Source organism: Lissotriton helveticus, chromosome 3_1 (assembly GCF_964261635.1).
Source record: "Lissotriton helveticus chromosome 3_1, aLisHel1.1, whole genome shotgun sequence".
NCBI classification, from domain to species: Eukaryota; Metazoa; Chordata; class Amphibia; order Caudata; family Salamandridae; genus Lissotriton; species Lissotriton helveticus.
Window position 1 is genome coordinate 1396920799 of NC_136061.1, and position 20700 is coordinate 1396941498.

The 20700-nt window shown below is 43.4% G+C and overlaps 1 protein-coding gene across 2 annotated transcripts in view; it reads right to left on the bottom strand.

Moving 5' to 3' along the window:
• The window catches only part of MYLK (myosin light chain kinase), a 1918108-nt gene that overhangs the window by 772620 nt on the left and 1124788 nt on the right, over positions 1-20700 (bottom strand). For both annotated transcript variants that reach the window (XM_078682035.1, XM_078682036.1), the window contains one exon: positions 15378-15530. In XM_078682035.1, the coding sequence (XP_078538161.1) occupies positions 15378-15530 (153 nt within the window). The remainder of the gene's footprint in view (positions 1-15377; positions 15531-20700) is intronic.

The window sequence follows — 20700 nt, forward strand, 5'->3', positions numbered from 1 at the left end:
TTTCCCCCCAAAGTTGCGGATTGAACACGAAGAGCGGACCTATTTCTTTGATAAGCCTGAGGTGGTAGCTGACTGGCTGCACACTCTGCCGGCCCGACCAGACCCGGAGCAACGGTCCGGTGGAGTGGAGGGAGGTTTGCTTGAGCAGGAATGAACATCATCTATCTGGTTTCTGGGGACGCTTCGGAGACTAACACTGTGGGGTCTTAATATTGCTGTATGATCATTTGTAGATAGCAGGGGGGTACGGGGTTTCTGGTGGGTCTCTTTCCTCCTCAGTCCGACTTTATGTAGTTTAGTTTAGATGTGGGGGCGACAGGCACACTGCAAGTTGGGGTGGCTTTCTAGTCTTATGCAGGGGTGCAGGGTGGGGGGTGTTCCGTGGGGTTGTTTCAGGGGGGGGGGAGGAGGGGTTTGTTGGGATTTTAGTTTCTCTTTTTACAAGGCACCATATTGCAAGACTCTTTCATTGAAGTGCTGGAATCTGGCCGCGGTTGGATCTTTTTCCTTTTTCGTGAAGGGGTTGAGATTGGTGAGTTGGAATGTGAATGGGTTGGGGGATAGGATCAAGCGTGGGGTTGTATTGCAATTGTTAAAACGTTATTCCCCTGATGTGGTCTTACTCCAGGAGACCCACTTGATCAGGAATACGTGCCATGCCATGAGCGGGAAGGGCTATCGTCTTGTTGCCCACGCAGGGTTCTCCTCTGGTTTCCAGGGGGTGGGAATCCTGGTCAGGAATTCTCTCCCGCTTGAGATTGATGCTACAGTCCTTGATGATAGTGGGCGATATGTTGCTGTGTCTGGGCGTTGGGAGGGTCGGACACTTTCCCTGGTTTCTGTCTATGTACCTCCGGGTTTGCAGTCTACAACTTTTGCTGATCTGGGGCGGGTCTTAATCTCCCTGGGGGCTCTTTGATCCTGGGTGGAGATTTCAATGCTGTTGTGTCTGGTATGCTTAATAGACATCCGCCTAGGGACATTAGAGGGGCGCACGGCTGGCTGCCTGATCTAATTGACACCCTAGGCCTGCTGGATTGTTGGAGATTACTACATCCTACCCAACGGCAGTACACGTTTCACTCTGGTGCACATGGCAGCCTCTCCAGGATAGATAACGTGTTGGTACCAGGGGCGCAGGCTTCCTCTGTTGCGGAGGTCAAACATATGGCTCGAGGTATTTCAGATCACTCCCCTATATGGCTTCAGCTCGAATTGGCGTCGGGGGCCGAGGAACGGGTAGCCCCGATTAACCCTTGGTATCTCCGAAATCCTAAGACCCGTAGGGAACTGGTTAGATCCTTAGATCTCTATTTTCAGGAGAATGAGGGTTCGGTCTCTTCCGCGGTGTTGTTGTGGGAAGCCTTCAAAACTGTGGTGAGGGGACAAGCCCTGTCTTTGATTGCTGGAGTCAAGAAACAGAGAGATGAGGATATAGTGTGGGTAGAAACTGAAATAGCGGATTTGGAGTCAGATCTAGAACAAGAAGTAACCCGCGCCAAGATGCATATTTTGCAGTTGAAACAGTTGGAATATAAGACGCTAGTTACTGATACTGTGAAGGCTCTTGGTCGGGAACAACAGGGACGTCTGTATGATGTCGGAGACAAAGCGGGTAAGCTGATAGCATGGCTGGATAAAAGGGATAGAGCGAGTCGCGTGGTGCCTGAGCTTGAGATTGCGGATGGATCTCGGATCACCGACTCGGCGGAGATAGTGGCAAGCTTTGCTGAGCATTTTCAAGCAGTCTACTCTCCGGTCTCGCATAGGCTGGAGGAAGACTCTCACTTACTGCTGCGAGATATCGCCAAGCTGTGTCTATCTGGCGCAGACCGGGAGCTTATGGATAGCAAAATAACTGCGGACGAGGTGCCATTGGCGATGCGTTCCCTACGTTCGGGTAAGGCTATGGGTCCAAATGGTTTGCCGATAGAGCTATATAAGCTTCGGCCTAATAAAATTGCTCCTTATTTACGGGATATGTTTTTAGAGTCTCGAGTGCAGGGTCTTCTCCCCCGAGATCAGCGGCTTGCGACAATTGTCGTGATACATAAGGAAGGGAAGCCGAGAAACAAATGTGGATCGTATCGGCCGATCTCGCTTTTAAACGCCGAACCTAAAATACTTGCCAAGTGGCTGGCCAATAGATTGGTTAATGTTATAAGTGACCTAATCCATCCAGATCAGTCCGGTTTTATTCCGCATCGCAACACAGCATTGAATCTCAGGCGTCTACATGGCGCTCTCGCGAGGACTGCGACGCTGCGTGAGTCGGCCATTTTGGCGTCATTGGACACCACTATGGCTTTTGATACTGTGGAATGGCCGTATTTGTGGGCGGCGTTAGCTAAATTTGGTTTCAGGCCCGAATTTATTGGATGGGTGCGGACCCCCTCGCACAGATAGTTGTTAACGGTCGTGTCTCTGATCCGTTTGGTCTTGGGCGAGGTACCCGTCAAGGTTGTCCTTTATCACCTCTCCTGTTTGCATTGGCCCTTGAGCCTTTGGCGGCGTGGATCCGTTGGGAACCCTCTATGAGGGGTATTCAGTGGTGCCCGGAATACGAAGATCGTATCTCGTTGTATGCGGACGATATTTTATTATATCTGACTTCACCCAGAAACTCATTGATAGTATTGTGCGACGTATTGACCTCTTTTGGCAGAAACTCGGGCCTGGTTATCAATTGGATGAAGTCGTATCTCTACGTGCTCTGTGGTGACGCCCCTCTCCTCCTGCGCAATTGTCCCGTCCAAGTTACACAGGAAGGGTTAAAGTACTTGGGTATATTTGTGTATATGGACCCCTCAATTCAATATAAAAAAAATCTTATCCCTCCTTTAGATCGTTTGAGACAGGACGTTGCGGGTTGGCGTAGGCTTCCGCTTTCACCACTCGGACGCGCGGCTCTCTTTAAGATGATGTCCCTCCCCCGATTTTTGTACGCCCTTCAGAATACGCTTGATGTGGTTCCAGCTAGTTATTTCCGGGCGGTAGAGGGTCTTCAGAGGAAGTTGCTATGGGACGGTAGGCCTCGCGTAGCGCTTGCCAAACTCACACTCCCATGGTATGGCGGAGGTATAGCTCTTCCTGATATCAAACGATACTATAGGGCATCACAATTAGGGGCTATTAATCATGGTATGTACGGCCCGGAGTTGAACCCTGGTTTTGCTATGGACCGGTGGCTACTGCCTGGTGGTGACTAATATAGGGCGTTGTACACTAAATCGGTGGTTGGATCTTTGACGGGGCCTACGAAGTCGGCCGTGCGCATTTGGAAAGACGCTACCAGCTCGTTGGGATGGAAGGATCGTTTGACATTAGCGACCTCGCTTTTTGGCTCTGATAGACTAGGCAAATTGTGGAATACTAAAGGATTCGATAAGTGGGATCTCATCGGTATCACGAAGGTGGGAGACCTATGGGCCATGGGGCGAGTGAAGCAGTTTTCGGCCTTGCAGGCGGAGTTTGACTTGAGAGAAACGGAATACTTCCGTTATGCCCAGGTCCGACATGCCCTGATGTCAGTCTTTCAGGAGGGGGAAGTAATACCGGAGTCTACCCCGCTGGAGGATCGGGTGTTGGATGGCCATATGCCCGATAGTACTATCTCCCTGGTTTATAAGAAATTGATCAACGATAGGACAGACATTCTGCTCCATTTGCATGATCTCTGGACCCGTGACGGCCTTGAACTAGATGATGAGGACTGGCAGTCTGCGATCTCCTCTCCTAAGGAGGTCGCGATTCCAGCGAGACTCAGATTGGTTCAACTGAAAATCTTGCACAGGGTTTATGTCACGGGTCCCCGTCTGGTTCAGATGGGATTTTCTGAGGAGGGTTTGTGTAAACGGGGTTGTGGATTGTTGGGTACATTTCTTCATATTATTTGGGAATGTCAGGAAGTTGCTGATTATTGGAAACGAGTACATGACGTGATGGAGGAGGTTACAGGTGTTGCTCTCCTGCCCGAGGCTAGGCTTACTGAATGTTTGGGAGCCGACTGATCACAATGTTGCTCAGACTCAGTGGGTGACCTTGGGGGCAATGATCGCCAAACGCAATATAGCGCAGCTATGGGGATCACAGAAGCCTCCTACTCTTGATGTATGGATGGAAAACATGGACTGGTGCATGTTTAGGGAGAACACGGTCTATCTGGCCCTGGTCGCCCCCGGAAATGGCATAGAATTTGGGGTCCTTGGAACCGATATCGGGGTGACATATGTGTTCCTTCAGCAACTACCATCATGGATGTTCCACTTTCCCCCTGACCCTAAGTTAATTCTCTTTTGTTCCCCTCTTCTCCTCCCCTCCCCCATTATAGTATTATTTGTATTACGGTAAATTAAGGGGGTTTTCTGCCCCGGTACAAGCTATGCACTCTGTATTTTATATTCATGCCTTATTTGTTGATTTTTCAAATAAAAAGAAATATAAAAATAATAATAATTATAGCTCGACTTTTACTCATTGAATTGTTGTCATTTAGGTCTTGTTTTATTTATGAAAATCATAGCTATTTTCCTAACCTGGTGTGGAGTCTTTTTGTGGTGTTTTCATTGTGCCACTGTGTGTTGTGTTGCACATATACATGACATATTGCCTTGTAAGTTTAGCCTGACTGCTCTGTGCCAAGATACCAGAGGGTGAGCATAGGTTAACTTTTAGTGCATATCTCACTTACCCTGACTAGGATTGGGTTCCTGCTTGGACAGGGTGCACCCCCTTGCCAACCAGAAACCCAATTTCTAACATATACTGTCCTATTTTATTTATTTTTCAGACTCCTCCACCTATTTCAGGGAGCAGGGACACGCAAGTTTACACATTTGAGTAACATTACACTAATTAATTGTCAATGGCCATAGGTAGCAAAGTTACTCAAAAGTGTAAGAGTAGATTTACTTTTAGTAAATATACACATGTACATTTACCTTTGTGAATAAGGCACCTATGGTGCTGGACTGAACCAACCACTTTGCCCTCCCCTTCATTGCCACCTATACTGTACTTCCGTATCAAAGACAACCCAAAAAAAGAAAATAACCTTCCTCTCGATCAAGGACATCCATCTGGATAGACTCTAAGAACAATTAAACTGCCTTCTGCTCACCACAGATATTAATACTCTCATTGACATCTAAAATACAACTAAGAGAACGCCTGCTGAATGTGATGATCCACTTATAAACTGATACACCGTCCTAACCTAAGGCCTCAGCACACTTGTACACTGAAGACATTAATGAAAACAAACGTATCATGTTAAAAGAGAAAAGAGAATGGAGAAGATCAAAACTACGGAATTACCTCAGTCTACACAAAACACACTGCTACAATCACCAGTCCCTCATTTTCACAGCTAAAGCCCCTTACTACAAAATCACTATCAGTGAGGCAACCAACAGGAGCAGAGCCCTCTTCCTGCTGCCAAATACTATACCACCAGGGGCGGTTCCTCTATGGGAGGGTGAGGGGATTGACCCCCTACTGTGAGCCACCGCACCTGAGAGAGACTCCTTTTTAACACATTTATTTCCTAATTTTTCCCCCTGAACCTGCATTTGTTTTTTCTATTAGGGGTGGGGCTACAGCACTCTTTTCCAGCAAGGATATGCTGGGCCGACCACTAGATGCTGAGGCAGTGTAAGTGAACTGCGCAAGTCAGATTGGCCAGTGTTTTCACTGTGACCACCCTAACGTGTGCAGTTCAGCCTATCAGACGCAGCCCCATCAATATCCGAAGGAGGATTGTCTCTGTTTGACCCAGACAATCCTGGCACTGCTCTTTTGCATGTTTAGTACTATAAGCAGCATGAGGGGAGCAGTGCTTGGATTGGCTGGGATGCTTGGGGCTCATCTTATGTGGGACAGGCATGCACACAACAGGCTCTGGGTGACATTGATAAGGCAGAGCTGAGGCTGCCCTCACTGTGCTGCAAAGATGGCTGCTCCAGGGGAGTATTTTAGCATTGGCAGCCAGATGTCCTGTCAGACCTGCCAGGGCCAGCAGTTGCAGGGTGAGGTGGTGGCCTTAGACTACCAATCCAAGATGCTGGAGCTCAGTATCCTTTGACAATGTGTAGGGAGCAGATGGGAGGAGAGCAATCAGCAATGGTGGGTTCTCGTAGTTGCCGCCATGAAATACCAGGGCTTTGGACAGGCCTACCTATATTGGGGATGTTGTTATGTTCAATTAAACAGCAGAAGCTAGCGCTGCCAATCAAGTTGAGGAATATGAAGAAAATGTAATGCCTAGGCTAAGGCAGGGAGAAAACATTCAGCAGCATTCTTCTTTTGGAGTGGTAGGGTTGTTTTGTTTCAAGCGGTGGGTTTTGCTGGGTTGTCAGTCTTCTAGTTGCCCCATGTCTTTCAGGTGACCCTATAATGTAGCTGTGCTCTGAACGGCTTTGGTTTGAATGATGTTGAGGGAAGGCAAACGCTCTCAGCAAGGTAAGATGGGGAGTGGATGTAGCCTTATGGTTAGAGTGGTTGACCTCGAAGCTGGGGAACCAGGTTCGAGTCTTGGCTACAACGCTCAACATCCTGTGATTGTGGCAAATCACTTAATCTCCCTGTGCCTATAAAAAACACAAACGTGTACATCTGTAACGAAACTGGTGCTCGTGTAAAGCGCACAGATACCTGATATCTTCGGGTCAGGTTTGCGCTATATAAAACTCTAAATCTCTAAAGAGAGTAAGGTAGTTGTACGTGTATGTACTCTTGTAGGTTTATTCTCCAGCCCTGCAGCAGGGGTGGCATGCATTCTAGCAGTGGGTTCTAGTGGATTGTGGCCATGTTGCTGCTGCTATTATGCAGTGCCAGAGCGTTGATACTGCTGTTTGTTATGTGGTCTACCTCACAGGCATGTATGGCAACTGGATACATGTGATATGCTGGATAACAGTACATATCAAATAACTTAACCAGTGCTGCTTCTGGGATACTCTTTATGCACCATAGCAGTGCACAGTAGCTTTTTAAAGTGACTACTGTATATTTATTTTTCATACGGCCTATGTCTGTGCTTAAATGTAGTGCCGCTGCAGGGCCCTAGATGGCTTGGGCTAGCTGATCCGGTTCTGCCTTGCTACGCATGTTATTTGCATTAAGGAATGACATAGTGCAATGTCAATCCAACTAACAGATTTGCATGTCCACCGCTCAAATTAACTCATATATGCTTTCAGAATTTGCAACTGCCATTGTGCAGCACTCCACTCCCAGAACTTACAGCCCTGCTTCAGTCAACAAATGCAACACCACCAACCTCTTCTCCACCAAGAAGATCAGCAATATCAGATCCAAAATCAATACCACTTTAACGGCCCCTTCACTTTCAACCATTTTCACCGTATGATTCACCACCAGATGGACCTCCTTCAATCCAGTCTCACATATGGATATTGCCAATATCCTCAACTCTCTCGATGCATCTTTTTATGAAGATGACATCCTTCCTCCTTCCATCATCAACTCACACAATAGGAGAGACCCTCACACCCCTTCTCCACAGTGTCATCAGTTCCCTAAGCGAAGGAACATTCCCAGAAGCTGTTCAGATGGGAAAGAACCTTTCCAAGATAAAAAAACATCCTGAACCCAGCGAGCCTCACAAGCTTCTGCCCTTTTACCCGCCTTCCATTCATATGGAAAATCATCACAAAAGCACTCACCAACCAGCTACTGGACCACATCAGCAAAAGAATAATCTTCTACAGGACTACAAATCCTGCTTTAGACCAGGCTGCCACATAGAGATGGCTACACCCTTAGTAGTTGGCAATGCCCTCTTCCTCGACGAGAGGAATTAAACCCTCCCATGGTCATGCTTGACTTATCTGCAGTCTTCGACACAATTAACCTTCCAGTTCTAATTAGCACCTGGAAAACATGCAAATGATTTCACAGCAGTATCTTGAAATTATTTACATCCTACTTAACCAACTGGTGCCAACTCCTGCAAATAGGTTTCACAAGATCAAAAATACTCCCAGTCTCCTACAGAGTACCCAAGGGATCCAACCTCTCCTCCATCACCCTTTAAACCTGTATTGAAGTCATTGGATCCCTTCTTGCAAACAGCAGCTTCAATATCCATCAAGACGCAGAGGATATATTACACAAAATATCCTCACCCGATGACATACAGATTTAAATCCTGCCTCAAACACATCCAATCTTGAATGTGTACCAACTTTCTGAAGCTAACCACCACAAAGATTTAAATCCTCCTGTATGGCAACAGCACCAAACAATCTCAAGATTGAAGCCCGGATCTCCACCTGAAAGATTACAGGCTTCATCCCCCAGCTCAAAGACCACGCAAAATCTCTGGAATTTACCATCATCAATGTCCTCTCATTCAGGGTACACATTGCCAGGAAGACCAAAAGAGCTTGGTTCCAACTTTCCAAACTTTAAGAAGAAGGAGCTGTTTCTTAAGGAAGACAACTTCAGAACAAGCCTTAGACCTTAGCCCTTCCCCACCTGGGTGGAGGCAGTGCCCTGTTCTGTTGTCTTCCTGATACATCCCTAGAACCCCTGGAGTTATACTCCATGCTGCAACATGGCTCATGTAGTGCTCGACAAAATTCAACCACATCAACCTCACTTTAAAAGACTCACGCTGGCTCCCCTTTCAGCTCCATCTCTTATAAAGTCCTCAATAACAAGACACCGCTCACCTCACAAACAAAATACTCACATCTGAGGGGCAATGTCGGACCAGGAGACATGATTGGACTGGAGACAAAATATTGCAATAAGGGAAACAAGGAAAGCCTTCTCTGTTCATGTTCCCAGGATCTTGTACTGCACCCCAATCGACATCAGATCTGCACGGACTCTACTACAATTCAGAATAAAGCTGAGGACACACTTTTAGGAGCACTACACCCCTGACTCAACACTCTACCTTTTCCCCAATTATTGTATTGTCCCCGAGGGTCGTGCTCCTGTTCGATGCTCTGCAGCTCTCGAGCTAGTTTTTTGCTAAATACCAACACATACATGTATACATAAGCATTTGAACAAGATCCCGCCCAAAAAGTACTCTGCCCAGGCCCTACCGAGCTGTCAGAAGGAATGGAACGCCGACAAAGCTTCAAATTTACCACAGGCCGAATCTGATGAGAATGACTTAACAAGATGTCATTGCAAGGCACCCAATCATTGTGATATGTATTAACGGTCATGTTTCCCTTTTGCGGTGGCAGTTTTTTAACATGAAAAATATCTTTCTTATGTGTTTTATTTGTGCTTGTGTTTGCTAGGACTTGTATTTCATCATCAGACTTTGAACCAGAAGAAGAAAAATAAATGCAGAAATGGGAGAGAGAATAAGGAGGAAAGAAGGGAAAGTTAGCAAAACAGTGACAAAGGGAGAAAGGGAGAAAGCTGGGATGAAAAAATAACTGCAAAAACTGAGATAATTAGACAGGAAGTGTTGGGTGGTGGAAAACGTTGCATGACATGCAATCCTTAAGCAGGCTTGGAATTCGGAAACCCTCTCATTAGGCAGTGGGGATGCGGACTTTGAAGAACTTTGGGACCCTGAACTTATTTTGTTTACAAATCACATCACATTCTTAAAGGGCCGATGAAGTGGCACGCCTCGTCACGTGCCACGGTCTCTGGATCAGAGTGATAGGAGATCAAGTTAGCGACACTCAGAAAGCTTAGTCGGGTGTCAGTTGTATGCCATGAGGCAGCTAGCTGTCAGTGAGTGGCGTTTTCTTGTGACTCAAGTTAACACTAACGCATGCCTTCGCATAAAAAGACAATTAAAGATAGGGCGGCCAATCGGTTGTATCTAAGGGAAATCATTGCAGTGTTTAGATGGCTTAACTGACATAATAGTATCCCAAAACATTCAAAGGTGTGCAAAAATTGGCTGCTGAAATATCATTAGGTGCATATGGCTTTAATCGCATCACTTACACGTATGGCAATGCTGGTTGCCTTTGGTGGCTAACGTTTCGTTGGCTGCTTAAAATATGTGAAACTTGGCAAGATTGTTTTCAATAAAAAGTGCAACCTTTGCGAAGGCTGAAGAGTATAAAAAAAATGTGTGGGACAAAATTTGATAAAAGTAATCCTTCCAGACAAAAAAGTCTTCATAAAACAGCTGTTGAGTAAGAGTTTTGAATGAATTGTTTTAAGCAGAGACTATGTGCAGATTCTGACGCTCCTCAGAATAAACAAAGTGCTAAGTTGAATATTTAGGCAAATCTTTGTAGGCAAAATATAAATTTTGCTCCTATGAGTAAGGCCATTTATTGCAAGATACCAACTGGACTGACAATGGTACATGCCATACCAGCTGAGCAGCCATAATCAGACACATTCTGATAGTACTTGAAACACTCAAATCAGATAACGCAAAAATCACTAACCCAAACGACCTTTGAAAAGTTCTCCTCGAATGCGACTTCAGTAACTCAAGCAATACTCTAGATTCCTGAATTTCTCACTATTTGGCTCCAGTAAGACAGTTGTATTTAAACCTGAATATTGCATAATTGCATATTGTTCATACCATCAGTTGTATGCTTTAACCATTTACCACTGAAATATCCGATGTTGCGTAGTATGCGTTTATCGTGGATTTTACTGTACATATTTAAACTAAAGTTCTCTGATGCACTGTTTCCTGTTGCAGTCTAGGTGAACCAAAATGAGTAAATACAAGAGAGGCATGGCTAGTAAGGGCCATTTTAAAAGGTCGAGAGGGGACCAAGAGCCGACATAATGCTCTGTGGCTGCTTCTGTTCATTACACTGGAAAACGTTTTAACTAAGTGAGGAGTAACTACTTTTCCAGAATTTTTTTTTTAACGTCAAATATTAAATATTCTAACACAGTTATGCTTTATTCTTAGTTTTGTAATGGGCCCATATGCTCCCCTTCCCTGATGGAATGGTTCACTCAGCAATGCCACTCATAGATTGCAGCTGACTATGCATCAGACGCCATACTGTTCGCAGACACCCTTACCTGCAAATGCGTCATCTAGGAAGCCATATTGTCCACATCCTCCGATGCCCGAGTGATAAATCAGTTCCAATGAACCCTCGATTCCGACTGCCAGCATCTCCGATAAAAACGACGTTGTCTGGCTACAGCAGATTGTGTGACCGGATTTCAGGTGTCTATAATTAGCCCGTCTGCTGTTCAATGAGCGCCCACAGTAATCAGATTATGATGGCCGCGGCCAAACAGCATGGCTGAGACCCTTAAGGACGGCGAGAGTACACCGTGGCAGGCTGGTCACACAGGGAAGGTTAAAGGATTTTGGGGGGCCCTGGGCCAAATGTATTTTGGAGGCCCTGTTTGGAACAACTTTGATTTTATGACCCAGTTCCAGCTCTTTCATGCCCTCTTTGGTCAATTCTAAATGTGTGTGCATCTAATATTCAGCGATAGTGATGTGTGTTTTAAATATTGTAACACAGGAGCATTTCACTAATATTACTGCAAATAATCTCTGTCACACCCTCCCAATTCTCATATGTGAGGTCCTGTATTGTCAGCAAAATGTCTGTAATATTTATTTATTTGGGATTTATAATGCGCATGGCTGCCTCAGCGACGAGGCGTCCCAGCGCAACCAATAGACTCTCGCACATTAAAAAAATGATAGAAAGACGCTATTTACAACAATCTGTTTAAAAATTATTCAAGGTAATCAGGGCAAGACTCTCTGCAGAACATAGCTGGCTCTATCAGGGGGCCCTCTATGAGGCCCTGGGCCACAGCCCACTTTGCCGATGCCTGAAAACATGTCTCTTCTCACAGGTACTTAATTCGTGCCAGTGACTGGCACTGGAGCACATTTTGAGGCGCTCCATTTATTTTTCATAAGTCAGACATTGCCACAGAAAAAGACAGAAAGGGATTTAAAAAAAAAAAGGAAGACAAATCTAGAAAAACAGCAACAAAGGGATTAAAAAGAATTTGCAGGAGAGTGATAAGGAGGCAGGAAGTGTACGGTGGCACAAAGTGGAATCTGTATTAAGCAACCTTTGTATCCACTCCAGCAACCCATGAATTAGGCAATGTCTAAGGCGGCTTCCAATGAAAAGCTTTGAGACCTTACACTAATATGTATTGTAACTATGGCGATTATTATTAACAGTGTTATTAGCACTAATATTATAGTTGATATTATAGCCTTATAGCCTGCCATAGAGGGCTATACCGGCTAATAAAGGCCCTCTCCAGCGTTAAAGGCCCCAAGCCGAAGGCAAAGGCCTTTAACAAGGGGAGGGACTTTAATAGCCGGTATAGCCCAACTATGAAGGGCTATAAGGCTATTAGAACATTCTGCCACTAGAGGGCAGAATGTTCTAACAAAAAAGAACAAAGCCTTATGGGAGCGTGAGGGGATTGGAATCCCCTCAGGGTCCCTGCATCCTTTGTTCAAAGCCAGAGCTGTGAACAAAGAAACATTGGAATGTTGGAGCTCCAGGCTTATACCAGCCATTATAAGCCCGGAGCACTCCATTGTTTTCAATGGAGCTCCCAACATTCCAATGTTCTAATATTTATTATTGCTTTTATTACTTTTGCAAGTTAAGCCCTACGTATAATAATCCTCTATTCTCCAAACCCTTTAGTTAGCGATAGGAAAACGTGTGAAAATGTCTACTCTCGCTTCTTGCAATTTTTAAGCACTTAACACTCTATTAACTTCACAAAAGTTGATTAAAAGTCCTCTAACATGTAAAGCTATCAAAACCTATATTTTGCAGGAGAATTTTCTGGGAAAGAACTTTGTGTGACAAATTGTCCTGGGAAAAAATATGTGAGAATAATCTGCAAGAGCGAATTATTGAGAATTATCCTAATTTCACAACTTTGTGTAAAAGTTGTATATAATGTGCAGCTTTGGAGTTTGAATTAAAACTAGTTTATACACCCTACATGTATTGTGGAACAAACCTAATGAAAAGCTAGAGTCCACAAACAGGGCTTCATTATTTCGTTTATGTCCATTATGAGTCAACACAATGAAGAGTCTGTGAGCCAAAAAAATGACCTGTAGCTGTTGAGCACAGGGTTCCACATACTCTATTAAATGGAGTCTGGCTTAAAGTCATTGTCTAGTGTTTGGAGAGCGACATTTCCTATTGATGAGCATCTGCTAAAGGTTTGCTCAGATATTGATGGTCTGGGGTGCTGAGACATCAATCCTTTGACCAATCTGGTAGTGGACATCAGAACTGCGCTAGATTCAGTGTCAGAAGGTGGTTTGCTTGAATAGGGTTGTAAATGGACAAGTGCAGTCTTCAATGTACCCGTGCCATTAAAAAGCAAGTTAATGCACAGTTATGTGTCCATTTTAGATCATGAGTAAACTCCTAAGTAACTAAGAAATGATATTTAGAACATCCAACATGTTTATCACCTCCTGCTTCAAGAACAAAGAGCATGAAATTTAAGGCCATAGAGAATCTCTTATGATGTAACTAGTTAAATAAGGGTAATCAAACTAGACGCGGTAAATTTTGTAAAAAAATATGCGTATTTTGCATTACACCATTTTTTTCCTAATTTTGTTGTAGTCATTTTGTGAAATCTTCACCCACGGGAGACACGTTTGAGGAGAAAATGTTTTGTAGGACTACAAAACCAACCTCTGGCACAACTGAGAGACATGTTTTTCCTTAAACCTGTTTCCTGTACATTAGGTATGCCCCACATTTCAATTAAATGCAATAGACCAGTCAAGTTTATTATATATTATAGCCTTATAGCCCACCATAGAGGGCTATACCGGCTATTAAAGGCCCTCTCCAGCGTTAAAGGCCCCGAGCCGAAGGCGAGGGCCTTTAATAAAGGAGAGGGACTTTAATAGCGGTATAGCCCATCTACGAAGGGCTATAAGGCTATTAGAACATTCTGTCACTAGAGTACAGAATGTTCTAACAAAAAAAACAAAGCCTTTTGGGAGAGTGAGGGGATTGGAATCCCCTCAGGCTCCCTGAAGCCTTTGTTCACAGCCAGAGCTGTGAACAAAGAAACATTGGAATGTTGGAGCTCCAGGCTTATACCAGCCATAAGCCCGGAGCAGTCCATTGTTTTCACTGGATCTCCCAACATTCCAATGTTCTAAAATGTTCATAATGTCAATCACTTCTATTAAAATAATGCATATCTCACAGGAAAAATTAGCTTTTTTGTCCACCGTTAAAGATGACCTTACCTCAATCACCACTACAAAAGCAAATAACTAACACCAATTACAAGTTTTAACTCTACTACAAAAATAATTCCTGATTGAAGTCACAGTTTGATTTGAACACCTAGCTCTTGCGATGGCCTTCTCTCATCCATTGTTATTTGTTACTGGAAAAAGCAAAAAGCAAAATAACTCCATTCTTGTCCAGGGGTGAGAACTTGTCGACAGGGAATACGCTTAGCCTGACCCTATGATTCGTAAAGTTTGTCCTTATTGCAGAAAAAAAACTACTCTTCATGCACGACACCTAATTTCTGTTGCATGCCTAAAATATTGACAACCGGTTTTACAGAATAACGCTTTTAGTTTCAAAAATAATACAAAAAAAGTAAAATACAAAATAATAATTCTGGACATAAACCTAATATCAAAGAATTGTTTTTTTTTCGTTGGTGAGGGCCTGGTCTGAGAAGGACAATTGCTTATATTTGGCACATTTACATTTTATCTTTTGCACTTTAATCCTGGTTCTTTGATATATGTTTACTTTAAATTAGGGGGTGGGGTAGATAGTTTCTATGAGAAAGATTTTACCAGTAATGATTTTTTTACGAGTTGTGCAAAATAAGAAACCATTTTATAATGTTCCTTGATGTGATTGGTAACAATACCCATTTTATGAGTTCTTGTTTTTAAAGATGTGATAGCAAATCGATTGAATCTGCGCTTCTTCATTATTGTTCTTAGATGTAAACCATCGCACACGTGCACTTTATAATGTATCTTAATATTGTTTATCAACACCAAGTCGTACAAGTGTTTTGTTAAACAATGATGCGATGTTAGGCAGTTCTAATCCATGTAACCGAAGTTCCTGTCACAACCTGAAGTGTTTTTAAACTCATTTGTAATGATTTTTAGTAATCAACAAATAAAACATTTTCTTCTCCTTGTTGCTAAACTCCAGTCTTTCTTATTTTATGTCACAATGACCCTTCTGTATGAACACACTTACCCAAAGACCGGTTACAATCATTTGATACATCAGACCCAATGATATGTGATAGATAAGGCTGACTTTATACTAAACAGATCAACTCCTGATAAAGAATGGCAAGAGGCAGCCTTACATCTGGAATATGGAACCCCAGTGAACCTTGTTACTTTACAGTACAGTACTTACGCTGTACAGTGACTGTGGCACTGCAAGATGCCTTCCCCGCACAATTCTGAGCTATGCAGGTGTAAACACCATCATCTTCTAGTACTACATTTTCTACTGTCAGTGTTGCAACTCCATCCTCAAACGTAGAAAGGCTGTAAGGTATCAACTGATCTGTAGGAAAGAAAATATTAAATAAAAATGATGAACATGTATATCTAACTTAGATTTATGGTGAAACGTTATGGTAAAATTGCATACTGCTGGTTTACAAAAACTTACATACTACTGCCAATTATTTGATTCATATAGAATTATTAAAATTATGAACGTGGCTCTGGACTTTGATATATCTTTTGAGTTATTGTTTAAAACTATCTATAGGAATATCAATTTAATAAATCTAGATTCAGAAACAAATTATTTGCACCATTTTTATAGATCAAGGTAGAGTGGATTTTGAGTTGTAACATAAACACAGTACTTTTAACTAGTAAAATCCCATGTTGTTAAGTAGCACCACAAACATTTAATTTTACTATACATTGGTTATACAATACGCACCATATCCAGCTCTATCATTGTGCTTTATTCAAGGTGCTCCTACTTACCATCAAAAAGTGCTTCCAGAGCATACGTTCAACCAGTGACAATATTTGATAATCCAAAATTTAAAACATTCAAACCACAAAGTAAAATTCTGGGAATTTTAGAGATATAAACCTTTGTACATTTATGGCTTTAGCTGCCAAATCTAAGTAAAAGCCTATCTTTGGTAGATGAAGTATTGTGAATTAACATCCCAGGATAGGTATATTCTACAAAAATGTCCAAAGCTTGATTATTAACAATACAGTTAAAACGATTATAGCGGTTTGCAACCCACACACCATATCTTCATTTTTGCCACATGTTTTAATCAGTCTTAACTTACAAAATAAATTGAATATATTTTAGGATTCTTTTGAAAGCTAGTGGAGTAAGATAAAACACAACTGTTAGCATACATTAGTAAATTGATCATTCTTTCACTCAACCATGGTGGGTATGATAATCCACTTTTAATATTTCTACTGATTAGAATAAAAAGTATGTGCCACATTAATAAACTTGATACCACTTCCTAGAAATACTTGGGGCACAATATTAGGAGAGCAGTAGGGGCACGTGGTGGGAGTTCTGCGAGTCGCTGATGTGGGGAGGGGCAGGGTGGGGGGTAATAAATAAAACAAATTTTGTTGCGGGCGCTGCTTTACGATGCAGCGCGCGCAACGAAATTCATTTTATTTATTTATATGTTTACTTACCTCTAATCGACAGTAATCCGTAGTTTACTACCCCCCACCCAGTCCCTCACCCGCCCCACGTCAGCGCCCGGCAGCACTCCCACCACGGGGCGCTACTGCAGGAGAGGATGTACCACACACTTTTACTTGAGTTCTCAGCCTGTATTCCACATCCATAAAGTGAGAGCAGCCTTGCATTGAGGTAATAGTAGTGTACACAGATGAACAAGTACACAGAAACTGACAGCAGATGTCACATTCCTTTTCCCTGTTGTTAAATTGAAGAAAACAGGTCCAACATGGACGATTCTGGTAACTGGATTTACACTGGAGAAAAGAGCCTAAGTGTATGCCTCCAGTGGAGCACCACTGAGCAACTGTTAGCTGCTCCTCTGGGAAAGTCCATGCTCAGTCAAACATACACAGCGGAACATGGTACTCGAGGGAGCTCCCACGCTTGTTTAACCTAGTAAACACAACACATGTATAACCACCAAAAGACCACATGAAACACCGCCCTTTCCCGTCACATAAACTTGCAAAATTCACACTATCACCACACACATCACCACCGGACATCATAGTGTGCAGATGCACCCCTAACAATCTCAATTTCCATGCCATCTCACACTCCTCGATTTCATGCAAAAGGACAGTTCTCTTATCACAATACTGACCATTCTCCACTGAACCATGAGACATTTTAACCACCTTTGTTGCTGAATAAAATTTTGATTTAACTTTCTTCGCTTTCCCAGACCTTTGACAATAAACATGTCACCTGGTTGTATGAAAGTCTGTTTAGTGCACACCTTAGAATCATAATACACTTTACTCGTCTCTTGCTTTAATGCCACTCTTTGTCTGACCACCTGCCGGGTCCCTTCCTCACAAGCCAGCTAGTCATACAACAATGCTGGCTTCAACCCTGAATCCAGTTCTTTACCCCTCAATAGCTTGAACAGGGACACCCCAGTCAATGTGGAGTTAAATGAAAACTCCTTATCCGCTAGTGAATAGCTACCTCAAGTTACAGTTGTGACAGCACTGCCACTTACAATTTTTTTAACATCCTGTTGGTCTTCCTTACCCACCTAATGAACATAGGGCTATAAAGAGACATGGGGCCTGATAAGGATGTAGGGCGGACCACCTCGAACAGGCAGTCGGTGGCGGTCTGGCTGCCCTTCAGAGTATTGGTCTGACAGCCGGATTACAACAATGCAGGCAATCAGAGCGATTTGGGCTGGGGTAAAGACCGCACCTCCGATAGGCTCTAGGAGCCGTTCGGGCAACGGTTGGAGCATAAGCTCTAAGACGGAGGCAGTATTATAGAGACTAGGATGTCGCTTTCCCCCTGCCTTTACATGGCGGTACAACAGCCATGTAAAGGCAGACGGATATGGGACTTTGGGGCCCCTAGCATGGCTACTTTCCCTGTGGGCCTCCGCTATGGGACCAGGGGGGCAAGTGTGGTGCCCCCCCAAACATTCATGCACCGTGTGCCAAGCACCACATTGTGTCTGGCACATGGTGCATGGATGTTTGAAAGCATCCCTTTTTCTATTGCGGATTGTGCAGTGGCCCTTTTCCTGGTTGCCGCAAAAGCCACAAGAGAAAAAGGCATGTTTAGCACCGCCTGCATGGCGATCGTATTTTAATTGGGCTGTCGGGACCGCCGACTCTTTGTCGGACGGTCTGTGCCCAAAACAATGATAGTCTGACGCTTGTCTTGATGAGGACCTTAGTAATGTGTGAAAACCAATGGCCTACAGAAATGTGCTACACTGACAAAACAAATTTTACCATGTTATCCGATACAGTCCAATTAAGATCCGCCGTCATTGCCACTGTTGAACTCCATGTATGTTTGCTTTGACGTTTCAATCCCTTTTCCCATGGTCAATGCATCCTCAGGTGTGGGATTTGGCAACATAATAAACTCTCCTGGATGTTCTTGTGGTAACAAAAACAGATAAATTGATACAATATATACCAATGCATCAAAGTTGCATGCTACTGGCAATACCGTTAAAACAACAACTTACTCGACCCGCAAAAGACTAATGTGCTAATTGTCTCCAAGTAAGAAATCTATGTCTTTGTAGGACCACATTAGATGTTTTCTTAAATTTGCTCCCATAGGTGGTTCACTGCTTCCACGTACTCATTCATCTCCCTAATGCGCTTGCTTCTCAGGTGACTTCAGGCACATGATGTAAACTTTCTGTCCCTCTTTGCCTAAACAGTTATGTAACAATGCAAATTTCCATGTAGATGAAAACCTTTCACCATCGAAGCAATTAAATTAATCTCGAAAGAACACAATCATAGTTACAGGATGTACAGGGCCTTCCTAGAACAGGCAGAAAGCCACAAGGTAGATTTATGTTTAGCATCATGAAAGATCTTTTTTGACCAATAGTCCAGTACCTGGGAATGATGGAGTTGACACTGCTGACTGCACATTCCTACTAAGTTGAGGAGAGTAAAAACTTCTTTAATGCTCAGGTATGCCCATAAATCCTGCCATAGAGCAACAGAAACACCAAGCAATGATACTCTGCCTCAAGCCCGGAGGGGAGAGCTCACTGTGAGCGCGTTCATTCACAGGCACAAATATGGTGACAATCACACAGAGATGCTGCAACTTGGACTTGGAACAACGCCTTAGTATGTGTAAATGTGGAGCGTATACAAACCTGTCATGAGACCACAAGAAAGTGTACCACTTGCCAGCACTCTTGTCACGTGACTAAAATGATGACGCTGATCCTTCGGTGCTCCACTAAGACAATGTTCCCTGCCATGTGAACACATGCAAGTGCCGAACTTGCTGGTACCCGAGTCACATGGCCAGAGAGGACTTTGTCACCTTCCTCGAGGCGTGTATGTTGTTGTTCCTCAAAAGTGTAAGGGAGCTCTAATGAGGACTGATACCTACTCTTCTGTGGTACAACAACCTTCCAGTGGACTGGAACAAAGCTCAGGAGATGAAATTACAGTGCACACAGTTGTATCTGCGCCCGGGCTTCAACAAACACTCTCACTCCACATTGGAGGCAGTCATCACCGCTGTGAATTTGAAGACAACGTACCTAACATGGCGGATTCTGGTAACTGGATTCTGGTAACACTGGAGTAAAGAACCTGACCATGGTACCTCCAAAGGAGCGCCGCTGAGCAAATGCCAGCTGCTCCAGTTGAGCTGTCCAATCCAAGTCCAACACAAACAGTGGACCACCCTGCTCCAGGGACCTCTTGCGCCTGTGTCTTGCCTAGTAAACACATCTCTATACCCAACAAAAGTATACATAGAACACCTGTCTATTGCTGGAACACAGAACTTTACTTCAGCGCTCTTCTTCTGTACCACACCACACATACTCCCTATGTGCCTATTTCAAACCTTTTGCACTATGTTATTGCTTTGGCCGCTGCTGTTGAAATTATTCTCTTAAGTTTTACTTGATCCTCCCCAGACAGGTTTTATTTAATGGCCCCTCTTTTGGAGTCACACCTCACTCACCTTGATTTCTTAATAAATGATGTAAAATTTTCCCACGTCACAATTTCCTTTCGTCCCGTACTCCAGGTTGGAAAAATGAACGTATCAAAGTATAATATATATATATATATATATATATATATATATTCACTGAAAAAACCATAGGTTAGAGACCATATATAGTTAGGAATTAGCATTTACAAAACCTTGAAAATTCACTGAAAAAACCATAGGTTATAGACCATATATAGTTGGGGATTAGCATTTACAAAACCTTATTTTACTCGCACAAAACCATTGAAATTCGCATATATAGTTAGTTGCGCTAACTATATATCGCGCACCCGCAATCCACTGCTGATGATGTCACATATTACATCATTCATGACATGGTCAGTGACATCACTGATGACATCACTGATGACGACATCCAGTGACTGTATGTTTTTGTAAAGTTAAAATATGTCTTACATATTGAAAAATGAGTGGATGTATAAGTGTCTGGATGAAGGATTTAGTAGGTGCATGACTGACTGTATGAGTGAGTGAT